General features: G+C 46.5%; 3 protein-coding genes and 2 long non-coding RNA genes across 10 annotated transcripts; 1 reads left to right on the top strand and 4 right to left on the bottom strand.

Moving 5' to 3' along the window:
- Positions 1-926: 926 nt before the first annotated feature.
- LOC127916770 (uncharacterized) lies at positions 927-3156 on the bottom strand. 5 transcript variants are annotated; one of them, XR_008095858.1, is made up of 5 exons: positions 3115-3156; positions 2321-2400; positions 1923-2079; positions 1334-1645; positions 927-1293 (listed from the first exon to the last, which is right to left on the bottom strand). It is a non-coding gene; the product is annotated as an uncharacterized LOC127916770 (long non-coding RNA). The 5 variants fall into 5 exon arrangements; XR_008095859.1 differs by lacking the exon at positions 3115-3156 and adding an exon at positions 2989-3030; XR_008095860.1 differs by lacking the exon at positions 3115-3156 and adding an exon at positions 2906-2947.
- Positions 3157-7744: 4588 nt separating this feature from the next.
- Positions 7745-10055, top strand: LOC127916769 (uncharacterized). Its single transcript, XR_008095856.1, has 3 exons — positions 7745-9034; positions 9072-9551; positions 9732-10055. It is a non-coding gene; the product is annotated as an uncharacterized LOC127916769 (long non-coding RNA).
- Positions 10056-10070: 15 nt separating this feature from the next.
- LOC127916766 (uncharacterized) lies at positions 10071-11807 on the bottom strand. 2 transcript variants are annotated; one of them, XM_052499804.1, is made up of 2 exons: positions 11712-11807; positions 10071-11603 (listed from the first exon to the last, which is right to left on the bottom strand). In XM_052499804.1, the coding sequence occupies exons 1-2, from the start codon at positions 11776-11778 to the stop codon at positions 10984-10986; spliced, it is 687 nt and encodes a 228-aa protein (XP_052355764.1). In that variant the 5' UTR covers positions 11779-11807; the 3' UTR covers positions 10071-10983. The 2 variants fall into 2 exon arrangements, with proteins under 2 accessions (XP_052355764.1, XP_052355765.1); XM_052499805.1 differs by having other exon boundaries at positions 10071-11495.
- A 272-nt stretch (positions 11808-12079) lies between these two features.
- agap1 (ArfGAP with GTPase domain, ankyrin repeat and PH domain 1) lies at positions 12080-17918 on the bottom strand. The gene is made up of 2 exons (XM_052499806.1): positions 16693-17918; positions 12080-12324 (listed from the first exon to the last, which is right to left on the bottom strand). Exons 1-2 carry the CDS (start codon positions 16853-16855, stop codon positions 12215-12217), a joined length of 273 nt encoding a protein of 90 aa, XP_052355766.1. The 5' UTR covers positions 16856-17918; the 3' UTR covers positions 12080-12214.
- Positions 17919-18514: 596 nt separating this feature from the next.
- On the bottom strand, positions 18515-20285 carry faimb (Fas apoptotic inhibitory molecule b). The gene is made up of 4 exons (XM_035762491.2): positions 19975-20285; positions 19638-19866; positions 19131-19180; positions 18515-18956 (listed from the first exon to the last, which is right to left on the bottom strand). Exons 1-4 carry the CDS (start codon positions 20089-20091, stop codon positions 18807-18809), a joined length of 546 nt encoding a protein of 181 aa, XP_035618384.1. The 5' UTR covers positions 20092-20285; the 3' UTR covers positions 18515-18806.
- Between the last annotated feature and the right edge of the window lie 2615 nt (positions 20286-22900).

Below are 22900 nucleotides of genomic sequence, written 5' to 3'. Positions count from 1 at the left end.
GAGAGGTTACATATCTGAACCCTAAGTTTGTCAAGTAGGCTACACAACAGTGTCATAACAGTGACACAACAGTGTCATAACAGTGTCATAACAGTGTCATAACAGTGACAACAGTGACACAACAGCAGAGGAATGGGAGGCAATGTGAGAAATGAAAAGGCTGTAATCTACAGTTGCATTGGGTGACTTGTTCTCATTAGCTACGTAGCGGTGGTACACAGACGGTGTTTCTGTTCAGTCAAAACAGCTGTAGCCGTTTGTTCTGCCTCGTTGGAGAACTAAACACTTCCTCTCTGAAGAGGAGTGACTCAACTAAGGCCACAGGTGTCAGGGGAGATAGGATGAGATAAGAGCAAAACCATGGCTATCTACAGTAAGAGAGGCCTTTTCCAAGAGGTCCCACTGCAGCAAATACAAACACAGTACAATACAGCCCAAGGAAGTGGCAACCAGAAGAGAAAAGCATCCGTGACAGGGGGGCTCTTCACAATGTTACAAGGACAAAGACAGAGAGAAAAAGCACAACTCTTCTGTCCATCTCCACGGAAGAGCTAAACAGATGACAGGCCAGGCTGAATCCCACTGAGTTCCCTAAGACAGTGGCTCCCAACCTTTTCTTAACCGTGGCACACCTTGATGGGATAGAACATTCCGTGGCACACATTTTCCCTATTCATGTATTTAGTGGTAATGACCTCCATCCTCTCTGAGCCGTACTGCAAATCAGCAATTTTCTGTGGCAAATGTTTTTTATACATTAAATTATTTTATTATTTGAAATATTCATGATATTTGAAATAATCATGATGGTTAAAATTGTAAGTACCCTTTAAGAGAGTTCCGCAAATCTGCACCAGAAATAATGTTTTTAGCTCCGGTAAAATAGGTCTTTCATTTTTAACAGTTTGTTCCAGAGCTGAGCAGTTTTCTGCATGTAAATGTGCAACCACTGACATCAAGCCATGCTCTGTTTGTTTCTATGGCAGAGGCTGTGGTATAGCTAAGCCCAGAGCCATAGAATTAAGAAATAAATGACTCTGGCTACTGGTAAACCTAGTTAGATTACCTGCGCTAATGGTTTTCACAGACAAAGTAAAATGATACAAATGACTTTGCTCGTGAAGCGCCCCTCAAATGATAAAACAAGTCCAGTGTTCTCAGGCCGTTGTATCTGACCTCCACTGGTGTCCCAAGTCAACATCCCATGTATCTGACCTCCACTGGTGTCCCAAGTCAACATCCCATGTATCTGACCTCCACTGGTGTCCCAAGTCAACATCCCATGTATCTGACCTCCACTGGTGCTCCCAAGTCAACATCCCATGTATCTGACCTCCACTGGTGTCCCAAGTCAACATCCCATGTATCTGACCTCCACTGGTGTCCCAAGTCAACATCCCATGTATCTGACCTCCACTGGTGTCCCAAGTCAACATCCCATGTATCTGACCTCCACTGGTGTCCCAAGTCAACATCCCATGTATCTGACCTCCACTGGTGTCCCAAGTCAACATCCCATGTATCTGACCTCCACTGGTGTCCCAAGTCAACATCCCATGTATCTGACCTCCACTGGTGTCCCAAGTCAACATCCCATGTATCTGACCTCCACTGGTGTCCCAAGTCAACATCCCATGTATCTGACCTCCACTGGTGCTCCCAAGTCAACATCCCATGTATCTGACCTCCACTGGTGTCCCAAGTCAACATCCCATGTATCTGACCCCCACTGGTGCTCCCAAGTCAACATACCATGTATCTGACCCCCACTGGTGTCCCAAGTCAACATCCCATGTATCTGACCTCCACTGGTGTCCCAAGTCAACATCCCATGTATCTGACCTCCACTGGTGCTCCCAAGTCAACATCCCATGTATCTGACCTCCACTGGTGCTCCCAAGTCAACATCCCATGTATCTGACCTCCACTGGTGTCCCAAGTCAACATCCCATGTATCTGACCTCCACTGGTGTCCCAAGTCAACATCCCATGTATCTGACCTCCACTGGTGTCCCAAGTCAACATCCCATGTATCTGACCTCCACTGGTGCTCCCAAGTCAACATCCCATGTATCTGACCTCCACTGGTGTCCCAAGTCAACATCCCATGTATCTGACCCCCACTGGTGCTCCCAAGTCAACATACCATGTATCTGACCCCCACTGGTGTCCCAAGTCAACATCCCATGTATCTGACCTCCACTGGTGTCCCAAGTCAACATCCCATGTATCTGACCTCCACTGGTGTCCCAAGTCAACATCCCATGTGCATTCTGACCTCCACTGGTGTCCCAAGTCAACATCCCATGTGCATTCTGACCTCCACTGGTGCTCCCAAGTCAACATCCCATGTATCTGACCTCCACTGGTGCTCCCAAGTCAACATCCCATGTATCTGACCTCCACTGGTGCTCCCAAGTCAACATCCCATGTGCATTCTGACCCCCACTGGTGCTCCCAAGTCAACATCCCATGTGCATTCTGACCCCCACTGGTGCTCCCAAGTCAACATCCCATGTGCATTCTGACCCCCACTGGTGTCCCAAGTCAAAATCCCATGTGCATTCTGACCTCTACTGGTGTCCCAAGTCAACATCCCATGTGCATTCTGACCCCACTGGTGTCCCAAGTCAACATCCCATGTGCATTCTGACCCCCACTGGTGTCCCAAGTCAACATCCCATGTGCATTCTGACCTCTACTGGTGTCCCAAGTCAACATCCCATGTGCATTCTGACCTCCACTGGTGCTCCCAAGTCAACATCCCATGTGCATTCTGACCCCCACTGGTGCTCCCAAGTCAACATCCCATGTATCTGACCCCCACTGGTGCTCCCAAGTCAACATCCCATGTGCATTCTGACCCCCACTGGTGCTCCCATCACCATCCCATGTGCATTCTGACCCCCACTGGTGCTCCCAAGTCAACATCCCATGTATCTGACCCCCACTGGTGCTCCCAAGTCAACATCCCATGTGCATTCTGACCCCCACTGGTGCTCCCAAGTCAACATCCCATGTATCTGACCCCCACTGGTGCTCCCAAGTCAACATCCCATGTGCATTCTGACCCCCACTGGTGCTCCCACGTCACCATCCCATGTGCATTCTGACCCCCACTGGTGCTCCCAAGTCAACATCCCATGTATCTGACCCCCACTGGTGCTCCCAAGTCAACATCCCATGTGCATTTTGACCCTCACTGGTGCTCCCAAGTCAACATCCCATGTGTTTTGGGCTCTGTTTTCCATTCCACAGCTGATTGTTCCAAAAGAATCATCAAGATTAGGAAAATTTTGGAGGCGCAGCTGAGAGTTCCTGCATGCACACCGGTTGGGAACCATGCCCTAAAGAACAGCCAGAGAGGTGGAACCATGCCCTAAAGAACAGCCAGAGAGGTGGAACCATGCCCTAAAGAACAGCTAGAGAGGTGGAACCATGCCCTAAAGAACAGCCAGTGAAGTGGAACCATGCCCTAAAGAACAGCCAGAGAGGTGGAACCATGCCCTAAAGAACAGCGAGAGAGGTGGAACCATGCCCTAAAGAACAGCGAGAGAGGTGGAACCATGCCCTAAAGAACAGCGAGAGAGGTGGAACCATGCCCTAAAGAACAGCCAGAGAAGTGGAACCATGCTCGAAAGAACAGCCAGAGAGGTGGAACTATGCCTAAAGAACAGCCAGAGAAGTGGAACCATGCCATGGAACCATGTTTATTTATTTTTTGTTCATGTTTTGTATTAAAAAACTATTATTTAACTATGCAAGTTAGTTAAGAACAAATTCTTATTCACAACGACGGCCTACCGAGAGGCCCAAACCCAGATGACGCATATTTATTGTGCGCCGCCCTATAGGACTCCCAATCACAGACGGTTGTGATACAGCCTGGATTGGAACCAGGATATCTGTAGTGACGCCTCTAGCACTGGGATGCAGTGCCTGAGACCACTGTGCCACTCGGAAGACCTGAGTATCTGTTACAGCGGTGCACTTTGCAAATGACAAGTTAAGGGATGTTGAGTTTTGATCAATATTTCAGGAGGACCAAGCCAGCTGGATTTTCCATAGCTAACTGAGAAGTGGTAGGCAGCTGGAGGGATCGTTCTCAAACAGGAGAAATGATGAGAGGAGAGAGATACACAGTGAAATGTGAGATCTACACCAAGCACTACACAAAACACTGACTGCTAAGAATAAGCAGGCAGACTTCAGTGCAAACTTGCCTTGCCTTGTTTATTATTCAAACATTAGATCAGGAGTGTCGAACTCAGTCATTTCCATGGGAGCCCAGTGTCTGCTGGTTTTTCCTTTCAATTAAGACCTAGACAACCAGGTGAGGGGAGATTCTTACTAAATAGTAACCTAATTTCATCAAGTACAAGGGAACAGCGAAAGCCCAGAGACACTCTGCCCTCCGAGGAATGAGTTTGAAAAGTGCATTAAATGAACAACAAACTGTGTGGAGAATGAGGGGATGAGAGGGAGACTGGATAAAGGCAGATATACTACAAGAGGGAGACCGGTTTGAGGTCAGTACATACACCTTCATTGGCCACAAATAGGCTATTGTTGAAAAAGAGTGAGGAAGAATTCTAAAAACAGAGAGATGAGGAAGCGTCCATCTTTAGTGATACTCTCTGGCATCACACACACAGTTCTCCAAAAACACAAACCTTTCCCTCATCGCTGTGGCTTCAGGTCTCTTCCTCCATTTCATTACTGGCCTCCAAAGTAGTGAATTCAGAAGGGACACAAATCACATCATCATACAAAGCTTCATAGCGTTCACTGTGACGTTGTGATTCACCCCCTCTATCCTTCACTGTGACGTTGTGGTTCACCCCCTCTATCCTTCACGGTGACGTTGTGATTCACCCCCCTCTATCCTTCACTGTGACGTTGTGGTTCACCCCCTCTATCCTTCACTGTGACGTTGTGATTCACCCCCCTCTATCCTTCACTGTGACGTTGTGATTCACCCCCCACTATCCTTCACTGTGACGTTGTGATTCACCCCCCTCTACCCTTCACTGTGACGTTGTGATTCACCCCCCTCTATCCTTCACTGTGACGTTGTGATTCACCCCCCTCTATCCTTCACTGTGACGTTGTGATTCACCCCCCTCTATCCTTCACTGTGACGTTGTGATTCACCCCCTCTATCCTTCACTGTGACGTTGTGATTCACCCCCTCTACCCTTCACTGTGACGTTGTGATTCACCCCCTCTACCCTTCACTGTGACGTTGTGGTTCACCCCCTCTACCCTTCACTGTGACGTTGTGGTTCACCCCCTCTATCCTTCACTGTGACGTTGTGGTTCACCCCCCTCTATCCTTCACTGTGACGTTGTGGTTCACCCCCCTCTATCCTTCACTGTGACGTTGTGGTTCACCCCCCTCTATCCTTCACTGTGACGTTGTGGTTCACCCCCCTCTACCCTTCACTGTGACGTTGTGGTTCACCCCCCTCTACCCTTCACTGTGACGTTGTGATTCACCCCCCTCTATCCTTCACTGTGACGTTGTGATTCACCCCCCTCTATCCTTCACTGTGACGTTGTGATTCACCCCCCTCTATCCTTCACTGTGACGTTGTGATTCACCCCCTCTATCCTTCACTGTGACGTTGTGATTCACCCCCTCTATCCTTCACTGTGACGTTGTGATTCACTCCCCTCTAACCTTCACTGTGATGTTGTGATTCACCCCCTCTATCTTTCACTGTGACGTTGTGATTCACCCCCTCTATCCTTCACTGTGACGTTGTGATTCACCCCCCTCTATCCTTCACTGTAACTACATGGGCACACAGGACATGGCCAATAACTGGCATAAATTCCACTGCCATGCAGCCACTTGTGCCCTCTATTCCCGGCCTAGGGGCAGACACTGGGCAGCCTCTCTAATCTGCATTGTCTACCACACAAATCCACTCCCCACTGGGTCCCAGTAAATAATAACTGTATATGAATCCACTCCCCACTGGGTCCCAGTAAGTAATAACTGTATATGAATCCACTCCCCACTGGGCCCCAGTAAATAATAACTGTATATGAATCCACTCCCCACTGGGTCCCAGTAAGTAATAACTGTATATGAATCCAGTCTCCACTGGGTCCCAGTAAGTAATAACTGTATATGAATCCAGTCTCCACTGGGCCCCAGTAAATAATAACTGTATATGAATCCACTCCCCACTGGGTCCCAGTAAGTAATAACTGTATATGAATCCAGTCTCCACTGGGCCCCAGTAAGTAATAACTGTATATGAATCCACTCCCCACTGGGTCCCAGTAAGTAATAACTGTATATGAATCCAGTCTCCACTGGGCCCCAGTAAATAATAACTGTATATGAATCCAGTCTCCACTGGGCCCCAGTAAATAATAACTGTATATGAATCCACTCCCCACTGGGTCCCAGTAAGTAATAACTGTATATGAATCCACTACCCAATGGGTCCCAGTAAGTAATAACTGTATATGAATCCAGTCTCCACTGGGCCCCAGTAAATAATAACTGTATATGAATCCACTCCCCACTGGGTCCCAGTAAGTAATAACTGTATATGAATCCAGTCTCCACTGGGCCCCAGTAAATAATAACTGTATATGAATCCACTCCCCACTGGGTCCCAGTAAGTAATAACTATATATGAATCCACTCCCCAATGGGTCCCAGTAAGTAATAACTGTATATGAATCCAGTCTCCACTGGGTCCCAGTAAGTAATAACTGTATATGAATCCAGTCTCCACTGGGCCCCAGTAAATAATAACTGTATATGAATCCACTCCCCACTGGGTCCCAGTAAGTAATAACTGTATATGAATCCACTCCCCAATGGGTCCCAGTAAGTAATAACTGTATATGAATCCAGTCTCCACTGGGCCCCAGTAAATAATAACTGTATATGAATCCACTCCCCAATGGGTCCCAGTAAGTAATAACTGTATATGAATCCAGTCTCCACTGGGCCCCAGTAAGTAATAACTGTATATGAATCCAGTCTCCACTGGGTCCCAGTAAGTAATAACTATATATGAATCCACTCCCCAATGGGTCCCAGTAAGTAATAACTGTATATGAATCCAGTCTCCACTGGGTCCCAGTAAATAATAACTGTATATGAATCCACTCCCCACTGGGTCCCAGTAAGTAATAACTGTATATGAATCCACTCCCCACTGGGTCCCAGTAAGTAATAACTGTATATGAATCCAGTCTCCACTGGGCCCCAGTAAATAATAACTGTATATGAATCCACTCCCCAATGGGTCCCAGTAAGTAATAACTGTATATGAATCCAGTCTCCACTGGGCCCCAGTAAGTAATAACTGTATATGAATCCAGTCTCCACTGGGCCCCAGTAAATAATAACTGTATATGAATCCAGTCTCCACTGGGCCCCAGTAAGTAATAACTGTATATGAATCCAGTCTCCACTGGGCCCCAGTAAATAATAACTGTATATGAATCCAGTCTCCACTGGGCCCCAGTAAATAATAACTGTATATGAATCCAGTCTCCACTGGGCCCCAGTAAATAATAACTGTATATGAATCCAGTCTCCACTGGGCCACAGTAAATAATAACTGTATATGCATTGTCCTCTTCACCCAGTTTCTTAATCCCTGTAAACAGTCTAGACAGTGGAACCTCTTTAGCATATGGACCCCCATATGCCCTCCTCCTCACTACTAGGCTGCTGCTAGCTGGGGCTTGTTCACCCACCAAGGCACCACTCCAGGGCTCCTTCCTAATCAAGTCTAAAGAGATCGAGCCAGGGCTTTTCACTCCGGCCCGCTGAAGTCCAATTGAAACGGTCTGTTCAATACAATTTGGACCCTGAGGAAGTGGGCACTTCGGAGAGACTTAATGGTCATCAAAATGTAAATGCCTTCCATGTCGGCAGGAGGGGATGAAGCCTGTGTGAGAGGAAGGAGTCATACTGGTTTGAGGGGGAAGGAACGAGCCTTACACATAAAAATACATGGATCACAGACTGTCTGAAACTCAAACATTGTGGGTTGACTGTACGTGTGTGTCTGTTGTGGTTGCTGATGCATCCTGAGTAGCATCCAGCTAACAAACTCATGGATGGCTGATGACTGCATCTCCCTAATGGCGCCCTGGAGGCTGGCTGGCTCTGTCTGTCTGTCTGTCTGTCTGTCTGTCTGTCTGTCTGTCTGTCTGTCTGTCTGTCTGTGTGTCTGTGTGTCTGTGTGTCTGTGTGTGTGTGTTTGTTTTCCCAGCTCCTGGATGAGAGCTAGCGATGACAGCGAGAGCAGCGGGCGGGATAAATTGAGCCACACAGCCACTCATAGGTGACCTTACCTCAGCCCTGTCCAATGAGAAGGCCCCTGAGACTGTGCTCTGCATCATAGGGGGAGGAGGGAAAAGCTCAGCCAGCTGCTACACAACAAGAAAGAGGGAGCTTTTATCTCCATGTCCTGCTGTTCATCTAACACACACTATTGTTAGCCTCTACAGATGATTTGACCTTTTCCTACAGATTATTATCCCTTCAAGCACTGGCCTTTATCAGCCTCATCTCTCCCATCGTTGTCCCATTCCTCTTATCTGTCCTCTCCTTTATTAGCCTAGGATCTGGTCATAGGTTAGATTGGAGGACTGCAGCGTGCCGCCCGGTCCGCCCAGTGAGGGGGGTCCAGGTGGTTAACCCACTGTGGGGAGCTGTTGTAATACTGATCCACTGAACAAAGTGAGGCTCTGGCTTGTTTCACACCAGGTTACACTAAAGGAGGGATTCCACAGCGAGGTAGACACACAGGTTGACACACACACACGTTGCTGAAGAGATCTGATAGCCTATGCATGGAGACATGAAGCACCATGTGAACTGTAGACTACATAACATGTGTAAACAACTACCTCCAGAGATCAGGTTACCTGCCTGCTAGGGCTGGGAATTGCCAGGGACCTCACGATACCATATTATCACCATACTTAGGTGCCGATACCATATTATCACCATACTTAGGTGCCGATAGCATATTATCACCATACTTAGGTGCCGATACCATATTATCACCATATCACCATACTAGGTGCCGATAGCATATTATCACCATACTTAGGTGCCGATAGCATATTATCACCATACTTAGGTGCCGATAGCATATTATCACCATACTTAGGTGCCGATAGCATATTATCACCATACTTAGGTGCCGATAGCATATTATCACCATACTTAGGTGCCGATAGCATATTATCACCATACTTAGGTGCCGATAGCATATTATCACCATACTTAGGTGCCGATAGCATATTATCACCATACTTAGGTGCCGATAGCATATTATCACCATACTTAGGTGCCGATAGCATATTATCACCATACTTAGGTGCCGATAGCATATTATCACCATACTTAGGTGCCGATAGCATATTATCACCATACTTAGGTGCCGATAGCATATTATCACCATACTTAGGTGCCGATAGCATATTATCACCATACTTAGGTGCCGATAGCATATTATCACCATACTTAGGTGCCGATAGCATATTATCACCATACTTAGGTGCCGATACCATATTATCACCATACTTAGGTGCCGATACCATATTATCACCATACTTAGGTGCCGATACCATATTATCACCATACTTAGGTGCCGATAGCATATTATCACCATACTTAGGTGCCGATACCATATTATCACCATACTTAGGTGCCGATACCATATTATCACCATACTTAGGTGCCGATAGCATATTATCACCATACTTAGGTGCCGATAGCATATTATCACCATACTTAGGTGCCGATAGCATATTATCACCATACTTAGGTGCCGATACCATATTATCACCATACTTAGGTGCCGATACCATATTATCACCATACTTAGGTGCCGATAGCATATTATCACCATACTTAGGTGCCGATACCATATTATCACCATACTTCGGTGCCGATATGTTATGCGATTCTCATGATTCTTATATGTATTGCAGTTTGATACTGTGATTTTTATTGCGATTTCGATGTTCCAAACATGTTGCTCACCACATGTCCGCTGCAGAGGGACGAGGGAGAGACATGAGAACTGCTGTTGATCAGTCGGGGAAATAAAAGTGCTGAAAACATGTCTTACTATTTAAAAAGAAGATGAGAACAAACTATGAAACTATGAAAGAAACACACTGGAGTTTTAGTGCAGGTACAGCCAAGTAGCGCAAAAATAATATTGTCATATTGTCAAAACAGTACAATATTTTGTCAGAAGTAATATCCCGATATACAGGTGAATGAAGGTGAAAGCTATAATCCCTTATTGATGTCACCAGTTAAATCCACTTCAATCAGTGTAGATGAAGCGGAGAAGACGGGTTAAAGAAGGATTTTTAAGCCTTGGGACAATTGAGACACAGATTGTGTGTGTGTGTGTGTGTGTGTGTGTGTGCCATTTAGAAGGTGAATGGGCATGACAAAAGATTTAAGTGGTATGGAGGTAGGTGCCAGGTGCACCGGTTTGTGTCAAGAACTGCAACGCTGCTGGGTTTTCCACGCTCAACAGTTTCCCGTGTGTATCAAGAATGGTTCACCACCCAAAGGACATCCAGACAACTTGACACAACTGTGGGAAGCATTGGAGTCAACATTGGCCAGCATCCCTGTGGAACGCTTTCCACACCTTGTAGAGTCCAGGACCTGAGGAACTGAGGCAGTTATGAAGGGAAAAGGGGTGTTTTCCTAATGTTTTGTACACTCAGGGGTAGTGGGGAGGCCAGAGATCATGTTCCCTGTCTGCCTGGTGGGGAGGCCAGAGATCATGTTCCCTGTCTGCCTGGTGGGGAGGCCAGAGATCATGTTCCCTGTCTGCCTGGTGGGGAGGCCAGAGATCATGTTCCCTGTCTGCCTGGTGGCGAGGCCAGAGATCATGTTCCCTGTCTGCCTGGTGGGGAGGCCAGAGATGATGTTCCCTGTCTGCCTGGTGGCGAGGCCAGAGATCATGCTCCCTGTCTGCCTGGTGGGGAGGCCAGAGATGATGTTCCCTGTCTGCCTGGTGGGAGGCCAGAGATGATGTTCCCTGTCTGCCTGGTGACGAGGCCAGAGATGATGTTCCCTGTCTGCCTGGTGACGAGGCCAGAGATGATGTTCCCTGTCTGCCTGGTGACGAGGCCAGAGATCATGCTCCCTGTCTGCCTGGTGACGAGGCCAGAGATGATGTTCCCTGTCTGCCTGGTGACGAGGCCAGAGATCATGTTCCCTGTCTGCCTGGTGACGAGGCCAGAGATGATGTTCCCTGTCTGCCTGGTGACGAGGCCAGAGATCATGTTCCCTGTCTGCCTGGTGGGGAGGCCAGAGATGATGTTCCCTGTCTGCCTGGTGACGAGGCCAGAGATCATGTTCCCTGTCTGCCTGGTGGGGAGGCCAGAGATGATGTTCCCTGTCTGCCTGGTGGGGAGGCCAGAGATGATGTTCCCTGTCTGCCTGGTGACGAGGCCAGAGATGATGTTCCCTGTCTGCCTGGTGACGAGGCCAGAGATCATGTTCCCTGTCTGCCTGGTGACGAGGCCAGAGATCATGCTCCCTGTCTGCCTGGTGACGAGGCCAGAGATGATGTTCCCTGTCTGCCTGGTGGGGAGGCCAGAGATCATGTCCCCTGTCTGCCTGGTGGGGAGGCCAGAGATGATGTTCCCTGTCTGCCTGGTGGGGAGGCCAGAGATCATGTTACCTGTCTGCCTGGTGACGAGGCCAGAGATGATGTTCCCTGTCTGCCTGGTGGGGAGGCCAGAGATCATGTTACCTGTCTGCCTGGTGGGGAGGCCAGAGATCATGTTACCTATCTGTCTGGTGAGGAGCATAAATGTGAAGGAATCTCAGCATGTGTCAGAAGCATGTTAGCATCAACCATGTCACAAACAGGACCTTTGCTTTGTGGTAACAATCATCTCTAGCGACCTCAATGCATAGACTGAGGTAGGAAACACAGTCTGACAAAATGCAAAGTCCTTTCCTTACAGATGATGGCATCCTGATGATTCATTGATTGATCATTCTAAAGAGTAGCTATAATGTTTCTGTATGACAAAGACCATGATGCTGATGAACTGAGAACATTACTGAACCAGCCACTTGGTGCCAACAGAACAATGCAAAACTGGTCAGCAAAAACTAAAAAACTATTATTTTACTGGGAAACAGAACATTGTGTCAGTTCCTTCCTCACCTCAGCAGTCAGAATGTGGGGGAGAGCAGTGTGATGTAGTGCTGTACTGCTGTCTGGGGATGGATGTGATTTAGCAGGAACAAATGCAGCAGAATACAGAGATCAGGGTATGCGGAGTCTGAAATGACACATTTTACATTTACATTTTAGTCATTTAGCAGACACTCTTACCAGGAGTGATTGGGATTAAGTGCCTTGCTCAAGGGCACATTGATAGATTTTTCACCTCGTCTGCTCCGGGATTTGAACCAGCAACCTTTCCCTTACTGGCCCAACACTCTTAACAGCTAAGCTACCTGCCTGCCGCCGCCGACACCCTATTCACTATATTGTGCACTACGTTTGACCAGTGTCCCTGATCAAACGTAGTGCACTAATATGGAGAAAATAGGATGTCAGTGACATCAGCATCCTTCAGCAGTACAACTCTGTAAAACCTGCACACACACACACACACACACACACCATGGTTGCATAACGGACTAAAAACACTTTAAAAGGCACCCCCACTTATTATTACAGCCAGGACATCAGTCAGCCAGGACATCAGTCAGCCAGGACATCAGTCAGCCAGGACATCAGTCAGCCATCACAGGCATTACATAAATTCTCTTTTGTTCGGTGTGCAATCTCATCCTCTTTTCCTCTCCCTCACAGCCCCATCTCTCCCTCACAGCCCCATCTCTCCCTCACAGCCCCATCTCGCCCCATCTCTCCCTCACAGCCCCATCTCTCCCTCACTCTTCCTCCCGTATCGCTCTCTCTGGATCACTGTTTCTTTCTGTCTCTCTTCCCTCTCCCTCAATTCCTTTCTGTTTCTCTCCACCGCCCTCCATCACTCTCTCTCTCCCTAGATATCAGTCATTCTGTCAGAAGTGACAGTTGTCCTGGCTGGGTTTGAAAGATAAAGGAAGTGTGACGTAGCAGTTTTCAGAGTGGATTTGCCATCTGTCAGACAAGTGTTCGGTGAGATGTCATTCAAGGATCCTGAAAACGACAGCCAGGCTCTAATCCCAACCAACCTGATCTACAATCCAACCACATGTTTACAAACATGATGCTGGGTTCTCCATCAGAAAAGCATTTGGTCATCTGACATGTTTAGAGAACTAGAATCTCTGTCAGAATGTTCCAGGCTACTGTGACAGAGCTATCCTTCTCGAAGATTATTCAAATATATAATAGAATCAGAACACATGCTACAGTGCACACATGGCCGACAACATTTGGTAAACAAAACAAGCATACATGGTAACAACTGGACTTAATAAAACATCCAGGAGAAAAGCAACCGGTGTCCCATCTCAGAACATATGATACAGCCCTAAATCATATCAAAGTGTATAGGTGAAATGGGCCGAACACAACCGGTGTCCCATCTCAGAACATATGATACAGCCCTAAATCATATCAAAGTGTATAGGTGAAATGGGCCGAACACAACCGGTGTCCCATCTCAGAACATATGATACAGCCCTAAATCATATCAAAGTGTATAGGTGAAATGGGCCGAACACAACCGGTGTCCCATCTCAGAACATATGATACAGCCCTAAATCATATCAAAGTGTATAGGTGAAATGGGCCGAACACAACCGGTGTCCCATCTCAGAACATATGATACAGCCCTAAATCATATCAAAGTGTATAGGTGAAATGGGTAACACAACCGGTGTCCCATCTCAGAACATATGATACAGCCCTAAATCATATCAAAGTGTATAGGTGAAATGGGTTCAAACACAACCGGTGTCCCATCTCAGAACATATGATACAGACCTAAATCATATCAAAGTGTATAGGTGAAATGGGTCGAACACACACCGGTGTCCAATCTCAGAACATATGATACAGCCCTAAATCATATCAAAGTGTATAGGTGAAATGGGCCAAACACAACCGGTGTCCCATCTCAGAACATATGATACAGCCCTAAATCATATCAAAGTGTATAGGTGAAATGGGCCGAACACAACCAGTGTCCCATCTCAGAACATATGATACAGCCCTAAATCATATCAAAGTGTATAGGTGAAATGGGCCGTTCCTCCAACACAACCGGTGTCCTTCTCAGACCACAATGATACAGCCCTAAATCATATCAAAGTGTATAGGTGAAATGGGTCCACAACCGGTGTCCCATCTCAGAACATATGATACAGCCCTAAATCATATCAAAGTGTATAGGTGAAATGGGCCAACACAACCAGTTCCCATCTCAGAACATATGATACAGCCCTCATATCAAAGTGTATAGGCCCAATGGGCCGAACACAACCGGTGTCCCATCTCAGAACATATGATACAGCCTCTAAATCATATCCATGTATAGGTGAAATGGGCCAACACAACCAGTTCCTTCTCAGAACATATGATACAGCCCTAAATCATATCAAAGTGTATAGGTGAAATGGGCCAACACAACCAGTGTCCCATCTCAGAACATATGATACAGCCTAAATCATATCAAAGTGTATAGGTGAAATGGCCCAACACAACCAGTTAGACTTTACAGACCATGCTTACGTCTGCCCTTCCCAACCAGTTCCTTTAATGGTATTTCAGGAGGCCCACCCCAGACCAACAGTGGTCCTTCTTGTTCAGACCAGTCCTCTGCTTCTACTAGTTCCATCAAGCCAGGAGAGAAGAACCCGCTCCCCAGCCAGTTCCTTAACCTGACCAATGTCTGCTTCTCAGTTCCTCCATTCAGGAGGCCCACTCCAGAGTTCCAGAAATCTCCCCCTCCCAGACCACACTCAGCTTCTCAGTTTCTCCATTCAGGAGGCCCACTCCAGCCAGTTCCTTCCAGACCACACTCTGCTTCTCAGTTCCTCCATTCAGGAGGCCCACTCCAGCCAGTTCCTTCCAGACCACACTCTGCTTCTCAGTTCCTCCATTCAGGAGGCCCACTCCAGCCAGTTCCTTCCAGACCACACTCTGCTTCTCAGTTCCTCCATTCAGGAGGCCCACTCCAGCCAGTTCCTTCCAGACCACACTCTGCTTCTCAGTTCCTCCATTCAGGAGGCCCACTCCAGCCAGTTCCTTCCAGACCACACTCTGCTTCTCAGTTCCTCCATTCAGGAGGCCCACTCCAGCCAGTTCCTTCCAGACCACACTCTGCTTCTCAGTTCCTCCATTCAGGAGGCCCACTCCAGCCAGTTCCTTCCAGACCACACTCTGCTTCTCAGTTCCTCCATTCAGGAGGCCCACTCCAGCCAGTTCCTTCCAGTTCCTTCCAGACCACACTCTGCTTCTCAGTTCCTCCATTCAGGAGGCCCACTCCAGCCAGTTCCTTCCAGACCACACTCTGCTTCTCAGTTCCTCCATTCAGGAGGCCCACTCCAGCCAGTTCCTTCCAGACCACACTCTGCTTCTCAGTTCCTCCATTCAGGAGGCCCACTCCAGCCAGTTCCTTCCAGACCACACTCTGCTTCTCAGTTCCTCCATTCAGGAGGCCCACTCCAGCCAGTTCCTTCCAGACCACACTCTGCTTCTCAGTTCCTCCATTCAGGAGGCCCACTACCAGTTCCTTTGACACAGGACAGGTCCAGGTACTAGAGAGCAAGTCCCGGCAGGTAGCCACCCTCCCCTCACTGTGTCCAGAGGGTACATGTAGGACACACACACACATAGTTAGTGATGTCGGTGGGATAACCCTAGCCTCAGTCAGTCACACACCCACACACTGATCACACCCACCGCATACACCTTTTGTTGTTAACAGCTATGTTACCTCAATGTGTGACACTTTCCACTTGCTCTTCTTTGCTGCTGGCTCCAACATCAGTGGAAAGTGGGTCAACAACACCTGGCTGTCTGGCAAGTCCTCCCTAACTCCCAACCTCCCTACCCTACCTACCGCACAGCACCCATTTATATGCAAATTAACAGTCTATACAGTGAATGAGAGAAGGCGGTTGCCATTCTCACCAACAACAATACTAGACCTTCACTACAATACTGCTGGACATTTCATCAGTCAATCAATAGAGTAAAAAAAGCAGTAGCCATGAGTCACGATATGATGACGCCATTATAACAGGACAATGTATTATCAAAGGGTCATGAGATAATGCATGTCACTCCTTCTAGTACATAGTGGTGGCCCAACATCTGCCCAGCTGTGTGAGAAGTTTGAAAAGCAGATGGTCGGAGCTTCCCCTCATGTAGTTCTGCATGCAAGTTATTCAAATGACAAGCTACTGATTGTTATGCGAGTGTCATACAGCTGGGCGAAGTGCTTGTTGAAACAGCTCAATAGAGAAATCAATTGTTGATTGCCAATCAGGGAACCGAGGCCTATTCATTCATTCATTCATACAACATAGCAGCTCTGCCATGATGTAACCATATTAAAACGATACAACACTCCGACACCACAGCAGTAAACAGATTTGAGAGGATTAGAGAGTGCAGAGCAAAACATGTTATGGTGATGTACCGATGTCACCTGTAGCGACGGCGACATGCACCCCTACTGCCTTACCTTCAATGGCGATGACATGTTCTCGAATCTGATTCTGCAGGATGGGCTCTTCCACGCGCTCCAGCAGTTCATATATGGAGTAGATGTTTGGATGGACGGATTCGAACCTCTGGATCTCAGACCGAATGGCAGCCGAGTTTGCAAGGTGCTGCTGATAGTTCATTTTGCGCGTCGTTTCTGTTCTTGCCCTTTCACGACTGGTAACGAGTTGACTGGTCTGGTCAAATGGTGTGGTCCTCAGCACAATATTGTGGGTGAGGCACGCCAAATAATTTGTCGATAGCGAGCTACTTGATTCAAACTGCAAATATGGCTTGAAATGAAACAGCAGTTACTTGTCAGTGAGTCCATGTAGCTAGCTGGTTATCCGTGAGTCCAAACAACCGACCCGGGCTCTCCTGATTCGAAATCCTGGAGGAGTGACAGTAGTAGTCGGCTGAGCAACGCTTCCCCATATCCTTGCTCCGTCCCTCACGGAGTGTGGAAGTAAAGACCCTATTCACGAATATTAGCGTGTGTATGAATAGTAGCAATCCAGCAAACAGGTAAGTACTGTACTGCAGTCATGTCATAACTCTCAAACGCTGGAAAGGTTTGAAAATGCTTGCTAAATAGGCCCTTTGGCATTTGCTAACTCGGTAGCTAGCAGTAGCTAACGTACAAGCCGGGGACAAAACTCTGAATTTCTCAAACCCCTATCATTCTCTCCTTAGACCGACCAATCTGTTTGAGCTTTTCTTCACAAACATGCAAATAAACCAATGTAGTTATGTACCCAGGCAAACCTGCCAAAAGCAATCTACATAACTAGCTAAATAGTTACTAATCGTGGCTGGATGTGTGTTCTGCGCAGCCAAGTCCTCGTTCGTTGTTTTGTTTAGCGTGCAAAAGCAGGCGCAAAACTCCCCAACAGTCCGGATTTGGTCCAAACACTGGGCGCATGCAGTTGCCGAAAATTCCAAGACACAATACAAATGTGGCTACTTATTGCGATGAGAGCAATATATATTTTACAGATTGCTCTAGTTGATCGGCAGACATAGGTGCTTTCCCCTTCCTCTTGGGTTGAAATCCATCCCGTCTGTATCATTGGACGTCATTCCCTGAACGTTTCCTTCTGGAAAACGTCCGCTGCAACACATAGACTTAGATAGACATCGCATCATTGTATCTGTCATATTATGGTATCTGTGAGATCACAGGCAGAGCCATTGCGTCCATCTCCATTTCGAAGTAGTTCATTTTCTTATTCTACTACTTCTATGAGTTGGCAAACAAACTGAACGGGTGCATACTGCCACCTGGAGTGTGTTGTTTTAACAGGTATAAAGTCAGCGATTTATTGCCACCTGCATTTCTGGAATGCTTTCACGGGGATATAATTCATCGGCTGATCCCTCCTGGTGACCTGGATTAACACATAGGAAGTCCCACCCAGTTGACTTCTTTAAAATGGTGAAAGTCCTCAATGGCAATGTCCATGCTAAAATAGGCATTTGGGCACGATAGTTCATTTAGGCACTAGAGTTTTCAATCTATCTCTATGGCGGCAACCATATAACGCATTGGCTGGTTCAGAGGCGTCGCGTTCTTGAATGTACTTATTGCGCAGAGGCTGCGCATCTGTTTCTCGGCATTTGAAGAATGTTCACTCACATGCACAGTATATGCCAATATATAACATTAATTTAGCCATATATATGGAGCTCTAAGGTATTCATATTTCAGAAGAGATACATTTGGCTTGCAAATTAGTGCAATATAGCGTAGCATCTGCATAAACAAGCAAAGATCATACATGATTACACTAAAAACTAAAAAATGTATTGCTATATTTTATTGATTGATTTGAAATGTTAAATATTTACATATTTCCTTTGATTAATTGACTTATTTATACACAACCTCGTTATCAGAAAGATAATACTCCTTAGTTCCACCATAAAAATATTGATCCCATCTATGAAAATCTAGTAACAGTACAGAGACCTTGAGTCGATTGATATCTTGGTTCAATGCCACTCACTCATCCCTGAGGCTGCCTCCTCATGTATATTTCCATAGGATTTATCCAACATTTCAGATTCCTGACATGAAAAGTTCAGCTCTCTTCTTCAATCTGTCCAGCCGGCCACTGCTTCCCCATCCACCATTAAGTAATGGACGATGCCAGCTCTCTTCTTCCCACTGCTCAAAGCCTTGATGCAGCATTCATGGTCTGCCACCGTGAAGTGTGTCTCTGTTCCGTCATCCACAAACTCTCCCTATAGCCGACAATAAGAGACGGTACATAAATATCCATAAAGGACTGGGATGACTAAAGTATGGACCAAAACATTAGTGAATCATGTTAAACCAGAACCTTGGCCTATGTATGTATGCAACATACATGGACACAATAACTTCACATTCAATTCCATAAGAGGTTGAAAAAGTACCTCGGTCTCCATTTTCTGCCCATTGAACCATACATCCATTGTGTCCTTTTCTGTTGAAACCATACAGTAGTAATTTAGTGTATTATTAGTATTGCTTGCATCATATTTTTCACCATAGGCCTACAGGACAGAAGCACCATGCAGTGCATTGGAATGATTGCTAGTGATTTACCAGTGTGCATTACACATCCACAAGAGCATCATAACATCACACAGTGCAGACTCCCCTGCTTTGTTTATTCATGTCACATGGAGCTTTCTGCTATAGGCTACAAAGGACAGTGTCCCTTCCAATCAGGTTGCTCGCATGGCTTAAAATAGCCCGCCCAAAAGTGTTCCCCTAAATAGATTATACTCCTCAGAACAGCGCTGACCTGCATGTTGCCTTACACACAGCCAACTATGTTTTTATAGACTTTTTAGAATAGACAGTGTAGCTGGAATAGACACTGAAATATTGCTCAATGCTCATAGGAAAGAACATGCTTCTTGTTTTTTGAGCCTTACCAAGGACAATCCTGCAGTCAACACCATCCACTTGCAGCACCCACGTCTTAGTGACTTTGGATCTGTTATCTATGAACTTCTGGAGACTCTTGCCATCAATCTCCAAGGTGTACTCGTAGGTAAAGCCACTGATAGCCTCAATGTTTACTGTTGCTTTTGTTTCCATGCCTCCCACTGTGAAGGTCTCCTTTCCAACCAGTTTGAACATCCAATCTCTTCTGAGCACCTCCTGAGGAAGAAAGCAAATCAGACAGCCATAGGCCTTCTGTACATAGCTCTGACTACTCAATAACACCTTAGAGATTTTAAGAAGGAATATGTTTCAGGGCCTACGTACCTGTCCATTGATCCAAACAACCCTCTTCCCTGTCGCCGTGCCGTGTTCAAACTCAATCCTGTAAACCCCATCGCTTAACGCCACCTCCCAGATACCAACAACATCTCCGGCCATCATCTTGACTGACCTTGCAGGGGTATAAAGCCTGTAGGCCTAACTGGAAATGATTATATATGTCCCATCGACGCTATCCTCGTTTCAAACCAAGGTTGTAGTTCAAATCTCATCCTATAGGCAGTTATTAAGCAATGTTAGCCCGTGTGTCCATCAAACTGTCCTGGATCTGCTCTGCTTTGCTCTGCCTGCTCAGCAACAAGTGCAAACTGCAATACTGTAAGAGGCTTATTGCTGCAAGACCTCTTTCAATCCAATTACTGCCAGAGGTCATTTGTATGTGAGACTTCTACAGTGAATGACTATACCTTCTTGAGCCAGGCCTAGGTGATGCCTATACCTTCTTGAGCCAGGCCTAGGTGATGCCTATACCTTCTTTAGACAGGCCTAGGTGATGCCTATACCTTCTTGAGCCAGGCCTAGGTGATGCCTATACCTTCTTTAGACAGGCCTAGGTGATGCCTATACCTTCTTTAGACAGGCCTAGGTGATGCCTATACCTTCTTGAGCCAGGCCTAGGTGATGCCTATACCTTCTTGAGCCAGGCCTAGGTGATGCCTATACCTTCTTGAGCCAGGCCTAGGTGATGCCTATACCTTCTTGAGACAGGCCTAGGTGATGCCTATACCTTCTTGAGCCAGGCCTAGGTGATGCCTATACCTTCTTGAGCCAAGCTTAGGTGATGCCTATACCTTCTTTAGACAGGCCTAGGTGATGACTATACCTTCTTGAGCCAGGCCTAGGTGATGCCTATACCTTCTTTAGACAGGCCTAGGTGATGCCTATACCTTCTTTAGACAGGCCTAGGTGATGCCTATACCTTCTTTAGACAGGCCTAGGTGATGCCTATACCTTCTTTAGACAGGCCTAGGTGATGCCTATACCTTCTTGAGACAGGCCTAGGTGATGCCTATACCTTCTTGAGCCAGGCCTAGGTGATGCCTATACCTTCTTGAGCCAGGCCTAGGTGATGCCTATACCTTCTTGAGCCAGGCCTAGGTGATGCCTATACCTTCTTGAGCCAGGCCTAGGTGATGCCTATACCTTCTTGAGCCAGGCCTAGGTGATGCCTATACCTTCTTTAGACAGGCCTAGGTGATGCCTATACCTTCTTTAGACAGGCCTAGGTGATGCCTATACCTTCTTTAGACAGGCCTAGGTGATGCCTATACCTTCTTTAGACAGGATGCCTAGGTTCTTGATGCCTATGATGCCTATACCTTCTTTAGACAGGCCTAGGTGATGCCTATACCTTCTTTAGACAGGCCTAGGTGATGCCTATACCTTCTTGAGCCAGGCCTAGGTGATGCCTATACCTTCTTGAGCCAGGCCTAGGTGATGCCTATACCTTCTTGAGCCAGGCCTAGGTGATGCCTATACCTTCTTGAGCCAGGCCTAGGTGATGCCTATACCTTCTTGAGCCAGGCCTAGGTGATGCCTATACCTTCTTGAGCCAGGCCTAGGTGATGCCTATACCTTCTTGAGCCAGGCCTAGGTGATGCCTATACCTTCTTGAGCCAGGCCTAGGTGATGCCTATACCTTCTTGAGCCAGGCCTAGGTGATGCCTATACCTTCTTTAGACAGGCCTAGGTGATGCCTATACCTTCTTTAGACAGGCCTAGGTGATGCCTATACCTTCTTTAGACAGGCCTAGGTGATGCCAGGCCTAGGTGATGCCTATACCTTCTTGAGCCAGGCCTAGGTGATGCCTATACCTTCTTTAGCCAGGCCTAGGTGATGCCCTTCTTTAGACATGCCAGGCCTAGGTGATGCCTATACCTTCTTTAGACAGGCCTAGGTTAAATAAATCACACACACAATTAGCAAACTAATCAACAAATGAATCACACATTTGTGATCAAATATACAGTCTTTATTAAGGATCTTTCTAGCGTATTTTTCAAGCATCTTCGGGTCTTTGAAAAGCGATATAATAATCCCATGGTTTATTATTAACATTAGTAATATAAAGAGCCTAGAGGTAAGCAGTTTAGAAGCTTAAATGTAGTTTATAAATCTGCAATAAATAGCTATAACACATTGGTTGAATTTGGAGCGTGACAAATAGTGAGTTTATATATGATTGCACTGTTATTGACTGTTACGGTTATTATTGACAGTGCGGTCATTCGTTGGTATATTGACCAAGGTATTCAGACGATCACAGAAGAGCGAGCATGACTCGACCGTCGCCTCTCCTGAGCCCGTTGGGGGAGTTGCAGCGATGAGACAAGATCGCAATTGGATATCACGAAATTGTGAAGAAAAAGGGGGTAAAATTACAGCAACAAAAACAAATAAAAACTAAGAGCATACTTTGTGGCAAAGCCTGCCAGTAGATGGCATAAATCTACCCTGTCTAGTTTCCCTCAATAAAACTTCCCAACTCCCCAAAACTTTAGTTTACTGGCTATTAAAACAACAATAATCAAGTGTTCTTGTAAAAATCTATATGAATACAATTCCACTCCCATCATGTATTTTTATTGACATTATGCTAATAAAATATTAAATAGTTGGGCCTACCATATCTGATTATTTTAACCTTAAACTACACCCATGTCAACTTATGGATATAGACTGCATTGGTAATACATAATAAATGCAGCCACATTATTTCATGAGCAGATATGGTTGTAATAACTATAGTGCTCTATTATGTGTACATGTGTACGGTGGGCGGTGTCGAACATTGCCGTGAGAGCCGCTACTTATGTTGCGTTCAAGTGCTAGCCGGTACTAGGAAACTCGGAAATGTTCGACTTTCTGACTGGTTGAACGCGGCACGTCTATAGCTATAAACAATTAGCA

Source organism: Oncorhynchus keta, chromosome 37 (genome assembly GCF_023373465.1).
Source record: "Oncorhynchus keta strain PuntledgeMale-10-30-2019 chromosome 37, Oket_V2, whole genome shotgun sequence".
In the NCBI taxonomy this organism is placed as follows: Eukaryota; Metazoa; Chordata; class Actinopteri; order Salmoniformes; family Salmonidae; genus Oncorhynchus; species Oncorhynchus keta.
This window is presented reverse-complemented; position numbering and strand designations above follow the sequence as displayed.